Source organism: Protopterus annectens, chromosome 10.part0 (assembly GCF_019279795.1).
Source record: "Protopterus annectens isolate FY-2018-M chromosome 10.part0, PAN1.0, whole genome shotgun sequence".
Taxonomy (NCBI): Eukaryota; Metazoa; Chordata; order Ceratodontiformes; family Protopteridae; genus Protopterus; species Protopterus annectens.
The window spans coordinates 1,759,264,545-1,759,281,056 of record NC_056744.1 but is presented as its reverse complement, the minus strand read 5'-3'; the positions used below and the strand labels follow the sequence as shown (position 1 = coordinate 1,759,281,056).

Sequence of the window (16,512 nt, the reverse complement as noted above, 5' to 3'; positions counted from 1 at the left end):
ATGGCTAAAAATGCTATATTGTTACAGTATACATAACTAGAGTGAGTAGAGCCAGATCGTGGGTAATGAATCAGGCCCCCGCCAGTAATACCAATATCCCATTGCTTGGTGGTCACTCCCAAGTTATCATAAACACTCTTCAAACCTGTCAGTGTATGTTCTACTTCCTTCTTTACTCATAAAATTAGCACAGAGATTTGGAATTTATTTAAAACTTTTATTTCAGATTTTACATGAAAAAAAAAAGCTGACAGCCATTTTCTGAACAAAGCAAAACATGCTTACACTGAAAACAGACTTAGAATGAAAAAGAGTAAACACCTCTTTCCGTGAAATTCACATTTAGTGAAAATGCATCTGGCAACCCATTAAACTACAAGGGACATGCTGGGATTAATACTTAACTACCATATAGCGAAGTACTAATTAGTTTCTATATGAAGGATGTAAAAATTCAAAAGACAAATGTGTAAGGCATTTGCTAACAGGCTGGGGCAGTCTAACAGATTCAAGTGTCCCTTTTCAGGATCAGCTCAGGATTATTATCTAGTTAAGTAAATTGGACGGCTACATATAAGATAAATGAAGGCTGAGGGACTCAAACTACAGTATATACTACAGGAAGCTGTTTTTTAACAGCTCATAGCACTACTCATCTGCACTAAATGCTATACAAATTATTGTAGCACAAACACATTACATTTCACACCTGTGTGCCTGAAAAAAACTCCTAGTGATTTACTGAAAAGAAAAAAAGAAGTACTTAAAGGAGGCCTAGCAGTTGATGTGGTTGATTAATGTTCTTACATCTCATAGCTAAGGTGTAGGGTTTGAGTCTGTTAACTAGACAGCTCCTATAACTGGGGCATTTTATACACACACACACACACACACACACACACACACACACACACACACACACACACACACACACACACACACATGTTCCTTTTCAAACAGTGCTTTTAAAAAGCAGCGTAGAAATTTAGTATGCTTGCAGCGCTTAGTATTCCTTGCTATAAACTTTGTAAAAAGCTCGGCATGGTGCTTCAAGTAATATCTCTGCCTGATGTCACCATTTTCCTGTCCTGATTTTCAAAAACATATGCCAAATTTCAGAAGTCTGCATTGCATCACAGCTACAGTCTCAATGGACAATGAGAGAGATGAAACTGGAGCTATGCATTAAGCAAAAATGGCTGTAAGGTGGGATATTTTAGCAACTGTAAATTGGTTCTTGCATTGCCATGCCCAGGCCCCCCCAGCCAGCACCATTCCCTAGGTAACTGCCTAGGTCATCTTGTGTTGGATCTAGCCCTGCCAGAAGGCAAAACTTTTAATGGTTGCGTCTCATTCTCTATTCTGAGGAAATGTCTAGTTTTGTCTCGACACTATATGATTGGTAGTCCACAGCTACCATTTTTCTGCATGTCAGCACTGGGGGGGGGGGGTCTGGGGGGTCATCAACAACTACAAATGTCTGGTTTCTAAAAATTCACCATAGCTACCCTTGAGGTGGGAGCAGGCATAATAGATATGCCCTCATTTAGAGAAAGCCTGAATCAGCTGTAAGTACACTGCTTGATAAGATACTACAATTTACTCCTTTTTAATCACCAGAAGTCCTGGCAGAGTTCTTGGGTGGCAACCACCAAACTGGCATTTTGGCATTTGGTACACTTTTTAATATTAAATGGCATACTGATTATACTTCTTTAAAATTAATAGACTCTTCAATATTTTATGCACTAAAATACTAATGAAATTTCAGAACTTACTTGAGTTTTCATAGCTTGGGATGCTCCCTGCTAATTAAACAAACGGGAAAACTGGAATTAGTTGAGACTGTTAAAACACCATAGTTAACCACCAACAGAGAAATCTGTTTATGTAGCAGTTTAAGATGCATAACCTCAGACCCCCAGAAAAGAACAGTTTAATAAATGATCTAGCAACCACACCTTAAAATCACAAGAACAAGATTTGGCATGCAATACCTGGTGTGATCAACTAAAAAGGTATCATGGCTGACATCTCTGTATGTCCTTTTAGCAGCAATTCATTTTAAAGCCATATGCTCTAAAAACATTAAAAGTAGGGCATAAAGTGACTTTACAAATTCCAGGATCAGATTTCATCACAGAATAAGCAAACAATTTTCTGTGTATTTTGGTAGCCTAGTTTTGGAGTCAGCTTTGCAGAATCCTTATTCTCTGTTTAAGAATTCTAATGTCATCAAGAACTGTGGATGCCATAACTTTCAGATGACATTCGTATAAAAAGTTTCCAAACATCAGATGCACCGTCTCACTTGTGAATGGAGCTTTTGACAGGGTCTGGAATGTCTAATGGGTCTATTTCAAAGTATTGAATAAATTCAAAACCTATATGGCTGACAATTCAGTCCATCGAACCATTCTGGCTGGGATTACGATACAGTGGGGATCGGGGAATTTGCCCTATTCCTCACTGTAGTACGATCTTGGAGTTGGTGTATATAATTAGTAGGGGTGTGGGGAGTATGAGGGAGCTATCCCACTTGCAAAAGTATTGTTTTTAGTAGATTGCAGGTGTTGTTTTCTGCCGACAATATGGTCTCAACCATTTTGGATTCAACAATTCAGCCATTCAATACTTTGAAATCAGTCCATGTTTAACATGTTTGATGACTGAAAATGTTCTCTCACTAGCCCGAGGAGTCTGGTACTGTGATAGTGTGTTTCATGTTGTTGCATGTATTGAGACAAAGAACAACTTGAGTAATGCTGACTGTACCCTATAGTTGGTAGGTAAACCCTACCTACCTACAGTTGACAGGTGGTGTGTAGTCCAGGGTATGCTTTTGTTGACATACCTCAGACAAATAATCTGTCCTACCAGTTGGCACAGAAGTGTTAAGCCAGTCTCAAAAAATGTGTTCTGTTTTCTTTTTCATGGAAATTCAATTAATTCAAATTGTATGAATATATGCAATTAATGTATCTATTAGTCATCTAACATCTTATTTTGGAAATAATTGTTGATATAGCTAAAATCTGTATACTATGAAAACTGGCTTGGTTACAATTTTAGTCAATGACCAAGTATTATCTGTTGATAGCAATAACACTGCTTTAAACCAAGGGGATTGCTGGCTTCATGAGCAGGAACTGCTTTAATTAACCTGCGAAAAAAGAAAATGAAAACAATTTCTCACTGACACTCTCTAATTATATTTGTTCTAAACTAGAAATGGAGCTAATAGTATGTCATTCACTGCACCAGGATTGAAAAGGGATAAGTAACCTCTGTTATTCAGAGGACAGAAGGGAGATATGTGGTCACGTTCTCTAGGATGAAGCATTTAATAAAGACTTCAGGTAGCACTAATGAACCCACACTGTACCAGTGAGTAGTGCACACAGTGCCCACAACCTGCCAGTGCACACTGCACACAGAGGCCACAACCCACCAGTGCACACTGTACACAGAGGCCATAACCCATCAGTGCACACTGCATACACAGCTCAAATCCCTCCAGTGCACTCTGCACATAGGGCCCACATCCTTCCAGGGCACTCTGTAAACAGAACCCTCAACCAACCATTGCAGTCTGCAAACAGAGCCCTCAACCCACCAATGCACACTGCACAGAGAGCTCACAACCCATCGGTTCACACTGCATATACAGCTCACATCCCTCCATTGCACACTGCACAGAGAGCTCTCAACCCATCAGTGCACACTGCACACAGAGTCCACATCCCTCCAGTGTACAATGCATACAGAGCCCACATTCTTCCAGTGCACTCTGCACAAGGAGTCCTCAACCCACCAGTGCACAATGCACACAGAGCCCTCAACCCACCAGTGCACACTGCACACAGAACCCACAATCCACCAGTGCACATTGAAAACAGAGCCCACAATGTAACTGCAGTCCTAGCAAAAGCATAATAAGTGACAGTAAAGGAGAGCCATCTAAACTATGTTTAAACAAAGTAACTGTCCAAAGAATGTACTAGCAGTAATTTGTCAGTGTCATTAATCCCATTTCACACAGCCTCTGGACTTATTTGTCATGTTATCATATTTAGAACAATTGCATTAGCGGACAATAATGTAGTGATACTTAAGCTTTTCCTTGTGTTTTCATTATAGATCATTGTAAGCATCTTCAGTGTGTTATTTGTTAGTCACTTCTTAGTTCCACTGAGCACTGACCATTTAATTTGTTTATCCAAAAATGCTTGTGCTTTATTTTATATAAAAACTATTAGGACAGGGAAAGTTTAGTTTAAAAATGGACTCAGGGTGTGATATGTAAGATAAAATAAGTATATATGACAACTATGAATGTTTTTATTAAATGAATATGAAACTTTCTGGGGGGGGGAGGCTGCATGCAATTCAGAGCACCAGCATCTCTGCATGGACATATATGAGGAAGACATTGGTTAAAGGAGGTTACTGGCCAGTTGTGTGGTGCATTGAGATAGAGCACTGCCAGTGACCCAGGAGACCTGGGTTTGAGTAACATGCTCGAACACTGGAAGAGCTAAACATGGCTGAGGATTAAGGTTTAAATGCTGTCTCACCTATCCTAGTGGAGAGGATGACTTTCCAGGTTAGCAATGGCTCCTACTAGAGACTAGAGGGTCTTAACTCAGGCAGAAAAAATGAGAGTAAAGTTAAAGTAGCTTGTCTTCAGCATTAGATGCCCATGTGCTAAGCTGTGCATATGAACTGCACTAAAATTACGGCATGCTTTGGGTAGGCCAAAGATCCTAGTTCATAATAAGGACCAGGAAGGCATGACTCTTGCTAGGTTTCCCATCAGGGGCATGTCAGTATTAAAAAAAGCCACATGCTGGGGTTTCCATTGTGGATAAAAAGCGCATAACTCTGGGAATGCCATATATTTTTCCTATATTGGACTACAAGCAAATATTTCAAATCTATTCTTGGGATTACTGCCAATTAAGAAGATGGAAGAAAATGACTCTGGTTTCTTTTAGGATTGTTTCCTGCCAAATCCAGCTTTTGAGATAGGGTTATGTTCAATCACAAAAAGAAAGTGTATTGTTCTTGTCATCAAATGTGGTTGCTTCCATCAGAACTAAGAAGGGTGGATTTTGTCACCTCCCAAAGGTGTCTCTCATCACAGGCAAAAAAAAAAAAGACATGGCTCTTGGCTTCTAAAAAGGTTACATTGAAGGACATAGCTTTGTTCACCTGCTGTGTTTGCATTCTGTTATGTAAAGTAGTGACATAGCTCTAGTTATCTGACAGGAAGACCTCTCATTGGCTCTTGTTATTAACATTTAGACACAGGAAGGATATGTCTGTGGATGCCTGCAAGGAACAGAAAGGCCATAGCTTTATAGTTACTGCCTGGCTGAAACAGTAATGGCAAGGCTCTGGGTATTTGACTTATTTTTTTTTTTTTATGGTCTTACTGCAATTGCCTCTCATAACAGATACATTGGGCATGGGTTGGGAAACCTTCTGTAGTTATTTCTTGTTAGGGTTAGGAAGGATATTGTGGTGGGAACCCGCTGCAGTTATTTCTCATTGGGGTAAGAAGGATATTATGGTTGGGACACTTCATTAGAGACACAAAAGGCAAAAATTCTGGGGACACGCTGGTGTTGCTCCAGTCAGAGGTGAGGTGAGCATAGGCCTGGGTACTTTCAAGAGTTACATGATATTACAAACATGAAGGACACAAAGAACATAACCTAAGGCACCTTCTGAATTAACTTTCTACAGCAGTCCATAATGGAGAAGACATGCTGGAGTTGTGCCCTGCTAAAACCAGACAGGACACAACTCTTAACTGCTGCAGTACTACCATGTCATGGACAAGGGTGAATGTGATTCAGAGTACCTCTAGAATTGTAACCTATCAGAGGAAAATATGGCACCACCTGTGACTGTTTACACTCAGGAAAAGGAAAAACAAGGCTATGCTTCTGTTAGGGTTGCATCATAGCAGGAGCAGACAAGACATGTGTGTAGCAGTTTCTGGGACTATCTGCTATCAAAACAAGCACATGGCTTTAGATACTTACTTTCACTGCTTCGTGTCACAAATTGGAAAGACATATTTCTGGGCACTTAGTGAGCTCTTCTCATGCCACAGAGATGATGACCATAACCCTGGATGCCTTTTTCATTTGCCTTTGAGAGCAGAAAGAATACTGGTCTAATGACAAACTTATTTCTTATCATGTTCAAGAAAGTTCTGGCATCTGCTGGAGATGTTTTTCACTAAGAAACAGGATGAGACTGGCTTTGAGCTCCTGCTGGCTTGCCTCTAGTTAAGGACAGGAAGGACTGAGTCTGATCAACTCCTGGTTTTCCTCTCAAAAAGGACCGGAAAGGACATAGCCCCCACCACTTGTTGGCATATCTCTAGCCAAGAATGACAGAGCATGGCTCTGACCACCTGCTGCATTATATCTAACCAGGGAAATGAAGGGTTTGACCTTCTGAGTTCCCTTCATCTCAGAATGGCCTCCCATCAAGAGCAGGAAATATATTACTTGTGGAAGGACTACTTTGAGAAGGAGTGTTTCAAAATTACTGAAAGGATGCATCTGCAATGTAATGTCATGCAGTTGCATATCTCAGGCATTAGTGAAGCAGATGGAGATAAACATGAGGATATAACCTGTTTGAATTTCAGCAATGCCTTTGTAATGTAATGCAGTTGCATACCTCGGGCACTAGTGTAGCAGATGGAGGTAAACCTGAGGATGTAATCTGTCTGAATTTCAGCAATGCCTTTGTAATGTAATGCAGTTGCATACCTCAGGCATTAGTGTAGCAGACGGAGGTAAACCTGAGGATGTAATCTGTCTGAATTTCAGCAATGCCTTTGTAATGTAATGCAGTTGCGTACCTCGGGCATTAGTGAAGCAGACGGAGGTAAAGCTGAGGATGTAAGCTATCTGCATTTCAGCAATGCCTTTGTAATGTAATGCAGTTGCATACCTCAGGCATTAGTGTAGCAGACGGAGGTAAACCTGAGGATGTAATCTGTCTGAATTTCAGCAATGCCTTTGTAATGTAATGCAGTTGCATACCTCAGGCATTAGTGAAGCAGACGGAGGTAAACCTGAGGATGTAACCTGTCTGAATTCCAGCAATGCCTTTGTAATGTAATGCAGTTACATACCTCAGGCATTAGTGAAGCAGACGGAGATAAACATGAGGATATAACCTGTCTGAATTCCAGCAATGCCTTTGTAATGTAATGCAGTTGCATACCTCAGGCATTAGTGTAGCAGATGGAGGTAAACCTGAGGATGTAACCTGTCTGAATTCCAGCAATGCCTTTGTAATGTAATGCAGTTACATACCGCAGGCATTAGTGAAGCAGACGGAGATAAACATGAAGATATAACCTGTCTGAATTTCAGCAATACCTTTGTAATGTAATGCAGTTGTGTACCTCAGGCATTAGTGTAGCAGACGGAGGTAAACCTGAGGATGTAATCTGTCTGAATTCCAGCAATGCCTTTGTAATGTAATGCAGTTGCATACCTCAGGCATTAGTATAGCAGACGGAGGTAAACCTGAGGATGTAATCTGTCTGAATTTTAGCAATGCCTTTGTAATGTAATGCAGTTACGTACCTCGGGCATTAGTGCAGCAGACAGAGTTAAACCTGAGGATGTAACCTGTCTCAATTTCAGCAATGCCTTTGATTCCTGGCAAATGTTAAAGAGGTGGGTGAATTAAAGTCTGCAGATGAGTGAAGAGTTTGTTGGGTAGTGCGAAAGAGCGAGTAAATTTTTAGGGGATACAGTAGCTCTTAAACAGCTAGCAGATAAACTATAGTGTCTCTCAGTAGATAGTTATGGGTCCAGCCTGATTTAATGTGCACATCTGTAACCTTTAGCAAGGAGTAGAAAATTGGATACAATTTTTTGCAGATAACTCCAAAACTCGGGGGATGGAGGGCTGTTAATCAAGTAACACTGAATAGAGAGCTAAGTAGACTGGACATATGGGCTAAAAGATGGCGACTTTACTTCAACCCTTCCAAGTGTGGTTCTTCTCCTGGGTAGTGACAGTCCCAGGGGGCAGAATGTGCAATCGAATGAATTGTGGTAAAGATTAATAAGAGCAAAAGGGCTAGTAAGCGTTATTATTTATTTTATTATTTACTCATTTAGTTATTTATTTATGCATTTATTTATTTATTTGCTGGGAAAATCCAAGTGGGTAAAGTCCCTTTTCAACAGAGTCCCAGGAAGAAAGCTCCACACTGCATAAATGTGAACAAGCTGACAGTAAAACAGGTGATCACTGTGCTATATACACGATATTCTACTTACAGCATATTACGCACAAACACATCTATTGAACATAGTATACACAGCATTTAAAACTCACAAACATCAATAGAATATTCAGCATTATTTTACAGTGTATGTACACACCCCCACTGTCATTTTATCATACAGTCAGCAAATAAGACATATGTATATTTTATCCAAAACAATTTAAATTAATTTGAAACCTGTAACCTGAAGATTATTACAGTAAAAGTGCGAGAATTTTGTGATATTTGTTTGATTTGACTGCATGAGAAGGACACTTAATTAAGGAGTTGGTACAAGTCAGAGCTGTTTAATTGAGAAGTAAGATTTCATTGGGATTGTAAATTTTAAATTGACTAAGATTAAGAATAAAGAGGGATTATTAGTAACAGGATTGTTATAGGTTCGGGACCATTTTCTTTAAAGGCTACAGAGGAAGATGACTAGGATGATGAAAGAACAGAGCGTACAGATAAAGATGAATAATAATGGTGAGAGGATGGGAAGTGATGGAGCTGGGGGGGTACAGGGGACTGTTAATAAGATCATGAGAGAATTGGAGGTGATGGAGCTGGAGGGGGGACATGGGAAGGTTAATAAGATGATGAGAGAATGGGAGGTGATGGAGCTGGAGGGGGTATAAGGGAAGGTTAACAAGATGATGAGAGAATGGGTGGTGACAGAGCTGGAGGGGGTACAGGAGACTGTTAATAAGATCATGAGAGAATGGGAAGTGATGGAGCTGGAGGGGGTACAATAGAAGGTTAACAAGATAATGAGAGAATTGAAGGTGTTGGAGCTGGAGAGGTACAGGGGACTGTTAATAAGACAGTGGGAGAATTGGAAGTGATGGAGCTGGACGGGGTATAAGGGAAGGTTAATAAGATTGTAAGAGAATGGGAGGTGACTGAGTTGGAGAGGGTACAGGGGAAGGTTAATAAGATGATGAGAGAAGGGGAGGTGAGGGAGCTGGAGGGGGTACAGTGGACTGTTAATAAGATAGTGAGAGAATGGGAGGTGATGGAGCTGGAGAGGGTACAAGGGAAGGTTAACAAGATGATGAGAGAATGGGAGATGATGGAGTTGAAGGGGGTACTGGGGATTGTTAATAAGCTAGTGAGAGAATGGGAGATGATGGAGCTGGAGGGGTACAAGGGAAGGTTAACAAGATGATGAGAGAGTGGGAGGTAATGGAGCTGGAAGGGGTACAGGGGACTCTTAATAAGATAGTGAGAGAATGGGAGGTGATGGAGCTGGAAGGGGTACAAGGAAAGGTTAACAAGATGATGAGAGAATGGGAGATGATGGAGTTGGAGGGGGTACTGGGGATTGTTAATAAGCTAGTGAGAGAATGGGAGATGATGGAGCTAGAGGGGGTACAAGGGAAGGTTAACAAGATGAGAGAATGGGAGATGATGGAGTTGAAGGGGGTACTGGGGATTGTTAATAAGCTAGTGAGAGAATGGGAGATGATGGAGCTGGAGGGGGTACAAGGGAAGGTTAACAAGATGATGAGAGAATGGGAGGTAATGGAGCTGGAAGGGGTACAGGGGACTCTTAATAAGATAGTGAGAGAATGGGAAGTGATGGAACTGGAAGGGGTACAAGGAAAGGTTAACAAGATGATGAGAGAATGGGAAAGGTTAACAAGATGATGAGAGAATGGGAAGTGATGGAGTTGGAGGGGTACAGAGGACTGTTAATAAGATAGTGAGATAATGAGAGGTGAGGGAGCTGGAGAGGGTAGAGGGAAAGGTTAATAAGATGGTGAGATAATTTGAGGTGACTGAGCAGGAGAGGGTACATGGAAAGGCTAATAAGATGATGGGAGAATGGGAGATGACAGAGCTGGAGAGGGTACAGGGGAAGATTAATAAGATGGTGAAAGAACAGAAGGTGACTGAGCTGGATAGGGTATAAGGGAAGGCGAAAATGGGAGGTGACTGAGACAAACAGGGTGTAGGGGTAACTAGAATAGTGTGAAGAGCACAGGATATGATATATGAGGAAAGGCTATCAGAGTTTATCCTTTATCACCTGAAAAAGGAGAGACAGGGGATATGATATTGGTACATAAAGCATTAAATATTTCATAGAATGGAAACATCTTGGTAAGGAATGACAGGACATGACATTGTGGCATTAACCAGAAGATAAAGGGAAGATAATTTATTGATATCATAACATATTTTATAGAAAGGGTGTCTGAAAGGTGGACTCAATTACAGGAAGGCAGGGATGAGTGAGACAGGTAGAGGTAGCTGATAGCTTTAAAGATGCCATGCGGTCCATGAAGAATGTAATGGATGGGGAATCCTTGTCTTTGGTTAGCTGAAAAGGTTGGTTAGACTAGAAAGGTTACCAGGCTCCTTCTACTGTCTAGTTTATAACTGTTGTAGACACTCTCCTTCTACTATCTAGTTTATGACTGTTGCAGACACTTTCCAAGAATTCTTCCTTATGTGGGAGAGGGAGGATGTAATTCTGGCACACAATGTACTTGTCTGCTCATAAAAATGGAAAGGGTATAACTTTAGCATCTTGTATGACTATACTCAGGGACATTACTGAATACCTACTGGTGTTACCACACATCACAGACAAGAAATGCAGAGCTCTAAGCATCTGTTCTAGTTACCTATCATCAGACACAGGCAGCATATTGTTGTAGGCACCAGCTGTCATTACATTTCAGTTGGCCAGGGAAGATGTGGGTCTGGTCACCTACTGTTTTCACCACTTATCAGACAAAGGATCGAAGTACAGAGCTGTTGGCACCTGCTGTGAGTACATTAGGCACAGGAAGAGTAGAGCTCTGGGTAGCTCTGAGAAGAGGAAAAATGTGCTTCTAGGCACTTGCTTGAGTTGTCTGTCCTTGGGAGAAGAAAGCCATACCTCTGGTGAGGTGGTGGGATTACATCATAGTAGGAAAAGGAAATGAACAACTTTTTTGTTACTGCTGGAGTTACCTCAAACCATGAACAGGAAAAGCATTTTTCTGGGCACTTTGTGGTATTACTTTTAATTTTGGAAATGAGGCCTATGGTACTAGGTCCTTGCTTTAGTTATCTGCTACTAAGAACAAGAAGAACATGGCTCTGGCATCTGTTAAGATTTCCTCCCAAAAATATGGTTGGCTTCATCACTCATTGATCAAACCCTATTCCATCATGTTTAAATGAACAGACAACTAGCAAACATTTTTCTCTGAGGGCTTCACTACTACACCCTCGGGTTGAGCAGATAATCTGCTTTCTATTCTTTAATATAAGTCACGTAAGGTTTCCAAACCTTGGATTGTGTTATATTCCCAGTCACTCTTCCTGTCTGAACTGAATGGGCTTCACACTGGTGGGGCAGAGATCATGTGACCAAATACCCATCCCCGCATTGAAAAGATGAGTACAGATCTGAACAAGTATATGGTGATCTCCATTGTGAAACAGGAAGAAGATGCCAATGATCATCTGCTGGTTTTATCTTACCATCGTTAAAGGAAACATGCATCTGTTACAGTTTTTCCACCACTTTTCAAGGACAGGTAGCATACGGCTGCAGGTGCCGCTAAGGTTACCCTCCATCAAGGGCAGGAAGAAAAATGGGTCGGGACACCTGCAGAAGTTGTCTCTACTTAGGGGCAGAAAGAATTCTGTCTCGGACAACTTGCTGGATTGCCACTGCCAGGACAAGTTAGGGCACAAATCTCCATATCTGCTGAGGGGAGATTTGTGCCCTAGATGAGATGAGATGAGTTTGGGCAACTGGTAGTGTTACACCTTATAAAGGGCAGAGGTGGGCATGGCTTTAGGCATCTGCTTGCGTTGCCTCCCATCACAAACAGAAAAGACATGCCTATACCATCTGCTGAAGTTATCTCCCATCAAGATCAGAAATAATGTAACTCTTGGTCCCTCTTAAAATTATCTATGATTAGATATGGGATATTCATGGATATTGGCACCTGCTGGGAGTTATTACTCACTGGGTCAGGAAGGATATTGTTTTGGATACCAGTAGTCCTTATCACATATTAAATATAAGACACATATAGGTTCATAGGTTCATAGGTTCATACTAGGCTATCTGCCCTAGGGCATTTATAAGCCTAGCCAGAGTGTGTTTGGCTTTCACCACCCATTTTAAATGAATTTTACTATGCCCTTTTTTGAGGTTAGTATACTGTGCCTCTGTCTAACAGTGACACAGAAGGGATACCCGGGGTAAACCTACTATCTCCCATCCACTCGTCAAGATTCTTCTTGAAGAGAGTCAATGAAGGACTCTGCCTAACCTGGAATGGGATTTTATTCCAGAGTGAAGGGAGCCTCTGGGTTATGAATCTGTCCCTCCAGCATGTCCTATTTATTTCAGTGCTGAGGTTCAGGTCTCTTGAGCGCATAGCTCGATGGGATTTGGATTTTCTGAGGTGCGGCATGTCCATTAATTCCGGGTTGGACATGGCTTTATATGTCAGGCACAGATCGCCTCTGAGCAGGTGGTATGCCACTGAGTAGAGCTGGAGTTTCTTTAACCAGGCAGCATATGGCATCTGTTTGAGCCCTTTGATCCTCTTGGTGAGGTACTTTTGGGGTCTTTCCAGTTGCTGCAGGTGTCTGGTAAGGTACATCCCAAAAGGGGCATTGTACTCAATTATGGGCCTGATGAGGGATGAGTAAAGAGGCACGATGACCTCCCCTAATCTAGATGTGAATCCCTTCATGATTAGGTGGGCTATATAAAATGTTTTTCTAACCACTTTGGCCGCGTGGTTGTCAAATGAGAAATTGCTATCAACTTGGGTCCCCAGGTCTCTAATTACTTCTTCCATACTTAATGGATTACCACCTATGTGGTAATTTGTGGGCACTTTGTTTTTGCCAAAGGGGATGACTATACACTTTTTGGCATTTAGCTTGAGGCCATGGCTCTGGCACCAGTTGTCTGTTTCTATGAGGCCCTTTTGTAGGATGCTTGTGTCAGCTGGAGAGTCGATTATGGTGCCCAGTTTGCAGTCATCTGCAAACTTGGTCAGCCACAGTCCTTCCATGTTAGCCTGTACCTCCGAGAAATATATACCGAACAAGAGAGGTCCCAGGACTGAGCCTTGTGGGATGCCACTTGTAACTGGTTTGGAGTCTGACATGGCTCCAGCAATTCTAACCATGTGGGTTCTGTCCTTGAGCCAGTTTGCAACCCATCTAGTGACATAGGGGTTTATATTTAAGCTGGTGAGCTTATCTATAATGCCCGAGTGGGGTATTGTATCGAAGGCTTTGCAAGGTCCAGGTAGGCTGTGTGGACCACCTTCCCCTCGTCAATGGCCTTGGTGACTGTTTCAAAGAAATAGACCAGGTTTAAGAGGCAGGATCTGCCCTTAACAAAGCCGAACTGGGTAGGATCTAGTGTCTGTAGGTCCCCAATATCTTTATTTATGAGGTCCATGATGATCCTTTCCATAGCTTTGCAGACCAAGCTAGTCAAGCTTATGGGGCGATAGTTTCCAGGATCCGTTGAGGCACCACCTTTGTGGAGAGGGACCACTGTTGCTGTACGCCACTCTTTGGATACATATCCTGTAGTAAGGCTGAGATTGAACAGTAGTTTTATGTTTGGGCTTAGTTCTTCTTGGAGTTCATGTAGGACGCAGCCCAGGACACCGTTTGGTCCCATTGATGCTGTGTTTTTTGCTTTTGAGAGGGTGGCTCTTACCTGAGAATCTGAGATGTCAGTGGGGCAGCACTCTGCTGGGATAGATATTTGCCCTTTTGGTGGGGAAGGGGGGGAGAAGTTTGCACTGAACCTGTCAGCTAGGATGTTGGCAATGTCTGCGGGTTCGGTGTATTTTTTGTCATTTTGGACTAATTCTGAGCATATCTGTGAATTCCCACCCAGGTTCCTAACATAACTAAAGAAAGCCTTGTGATTATCCTTAGTGTCCTGTGCAATTTTTCTCTCGAAGCTGGCCTTAGACGATTTTATGAGTGCCCGTAGTTTTTTGCTAATACTGATCAGAGATGCCTTCCCTTTTTGGAATTTTGCTCTATCATGTAGTAGCTTCCTCCTTCTATTGTATAGTTTGTTTATGGCTGGGGTCCACCAGACAGGACGCCTAACTTTGGAGGATTGGGTCTTGGTTTTATTTGGGATTGCATGATCCATGCATTCCTGAAGGTGTTCATAGAATGCGTTTATAAAGGATTCTGCGGTCTGGGCTGTATTTTCCACAGGCCCGGGGGCTTTGAAGGATTCTACCTCGGTTTTGAGGAGTGTGAAATTTGCTTTAGAAAAGTTTTTCACTGTGGTTTTCTGGGCAGGGGCTGGGGTCGGGATGTGAATATCTAGTGAGATTAGTTTATGGTCTGATCTTACCAGTGAGGGATACACTTCTGGTCTGGAGCATAGAGTCCCCATGTTGGTGATGATCAGGTCCAGTATGTTTCCCCTCTTGTGGGAGTGGCAACAAGTTGTTCCATAGCATTTGAGTTTATAAATTCTAGGAACCTTTGGGCTAGGGTGTTGGAGCTAGAGTAATGCTCCCAGTCTATGTTAGGGTAGTTGAAGTCGCCCAATATAATGGTGTTTGGGGAGACCTTCATATTTTCCAGTGTTCTCAGGAAGGCTGAGTGGGGTTCCTGGGTTTGGGAGGGTGGTCTGTAGCAGGCTATAAACTGGAAGGCAGTTTTACCCACTGTTAGTTGCACATGGATAGTCTCTGATGCTTTGTGCTGTGCCACCAACCTGGAGGTGTGGGTATCTTTGACGAATACTGATACTCCCCCTCCTTTTGTGGTTCGGTCCAAGTTTTGGGGCCAAAAAACATGGTATGTGGTATAACCTGGTAGTGCTGGGGTGCTCTCGGGAGCCTTGAACCAGGTTTCTGTTACTGCACAGATATCGATGTTCTCCATGCTAAGGAGAGTTTTGAGTGCGTGCATCTTGAGGTTTAGACTTCTGGCGTTGAGTAGCATTACTCTTAGTTTCTTATCCCTTGTGATACCTATGGAGGTGGGTTTGTCTTTTGAGCCTTGCCTAAAAAAGGCACTATGGGGGTGGCAAGAGCCTTTGCAAATATCCGAAAGCCCAGGGGTGACAGGTGCAAGCCGTCCCAAGCGAAGCATCGTGGCTTATCGAGCATGTCATCCCAGGCAGACAGGCATTGGATCCCCTTTGAATGACACCAATACTTAAGCCAATTGTTGAAATTGATCATCTTGTCTTCATATTGTGCCATCATTCTTGGTGAGGGTAAGATGCTACTCAAGGTCAGGGTCATACCGGCCTGGGCTACATGCTCAGAGAGCTCCTCTATGTCTCTTTTCATGTAGTCCAGGGAGGTACGTCTCAGGTCATTCACACCAGCATGGACAATGACTGAGTCATATTTGCACTTGCCTTGGAGTGACCTGAGTGCTTGTGTTATGTGGCGGATCCTAGCGCCCGACAGGCAGCTCACCGTGACCTTCTCCTTGTTCAGCCTGGTGAGCGTGACGTCAGTGTGCCTGACGATAGAGTCACCTATTACAAGTGTATCAGGTGTGCTGTTTAGCCTTAAGGGCTGTGACTGTTCGGCACACTGGCTTTGTGAGCTATGTGTTGCACGTGTTTTGTTTTGGGGTAGCGGTTGCTTGGGTGTCTGCTTTGGAGGTCTCTGCTGCTTAGGCAGATTTTTATTTAGAGCCTCCGAGTATGTTTTTGTGTGTTTATGTGTTTGGTTTGCTGTCGTGGTAGGTCTATGTGAGACTGGAATTGTAGTGAGTGTGGTTTCCTTCTCCTCCTGACTGGTTACGCCAGTACTGAGTTGAGAGAGCTTAGCCTCCAGTTTGGCTATATGGTTGCATCTCACACGTGTTGGAATTTGTTGGGAGGAGGAGAGGGTTGTATGTGTACATGAGGCAGTTAAGCACTTGCTGGGATTATTTCACAAAAGGGACAGGATAGACATTACTCTGCAAATTACTGGTCATTAGAAATGTGACAAGCATGCTCTGGACATATCCTGGATCTCTTTTTTTATTACAGACTAAAAGATGCGGATTTCAACAGCTACTAAAATCCCCCTTTGAGAGGCCAGGAAGGCATCACCTGGAAAGCTACTGGGTCATAGACAAGAGGAGTAAAGCTCTGGAACTTGCTGGAATTACCTACTTACAGGTCTAGGAAGGCTACAGCTCTAAGCATTAACTGATGTTGCTTTCTATCA

The 16,512-nt window shown here is 42.4% G+C and overlaps 1 protein-coding gene across 5 annotated transcripts in view; it reads right to left on the bottom strand.

The window, feature by feature from the left end:
* LOC122813988 overlaps nucleotides 1-16,512 on the bottom strand; it is a 558,403-nt gene that overhangs the window by 166,471 nt on the left and 375,420 nt on the right. For 3 of the 5 annotated variants that reach the window (XM_044086560.1, XM_044086561.1, XM_044086559.1), the window contains exon 8: nucleotides 1,779-1,808. The exons of 1 other annotated variant lie outside the window; for it this stretch is intronic. In XM_044086560.1, the coding sequence (XP_043942495.1) occupies nucleotides 1,779-1,808 (30 nt within the window). The remainder of the gene's footprint in view (nucleotides 1-1,778; nucleotides 1,809-16,512) is intronic. One more of the 5 variants, XM_044086562.1, reaches the window with a different exon arrangement.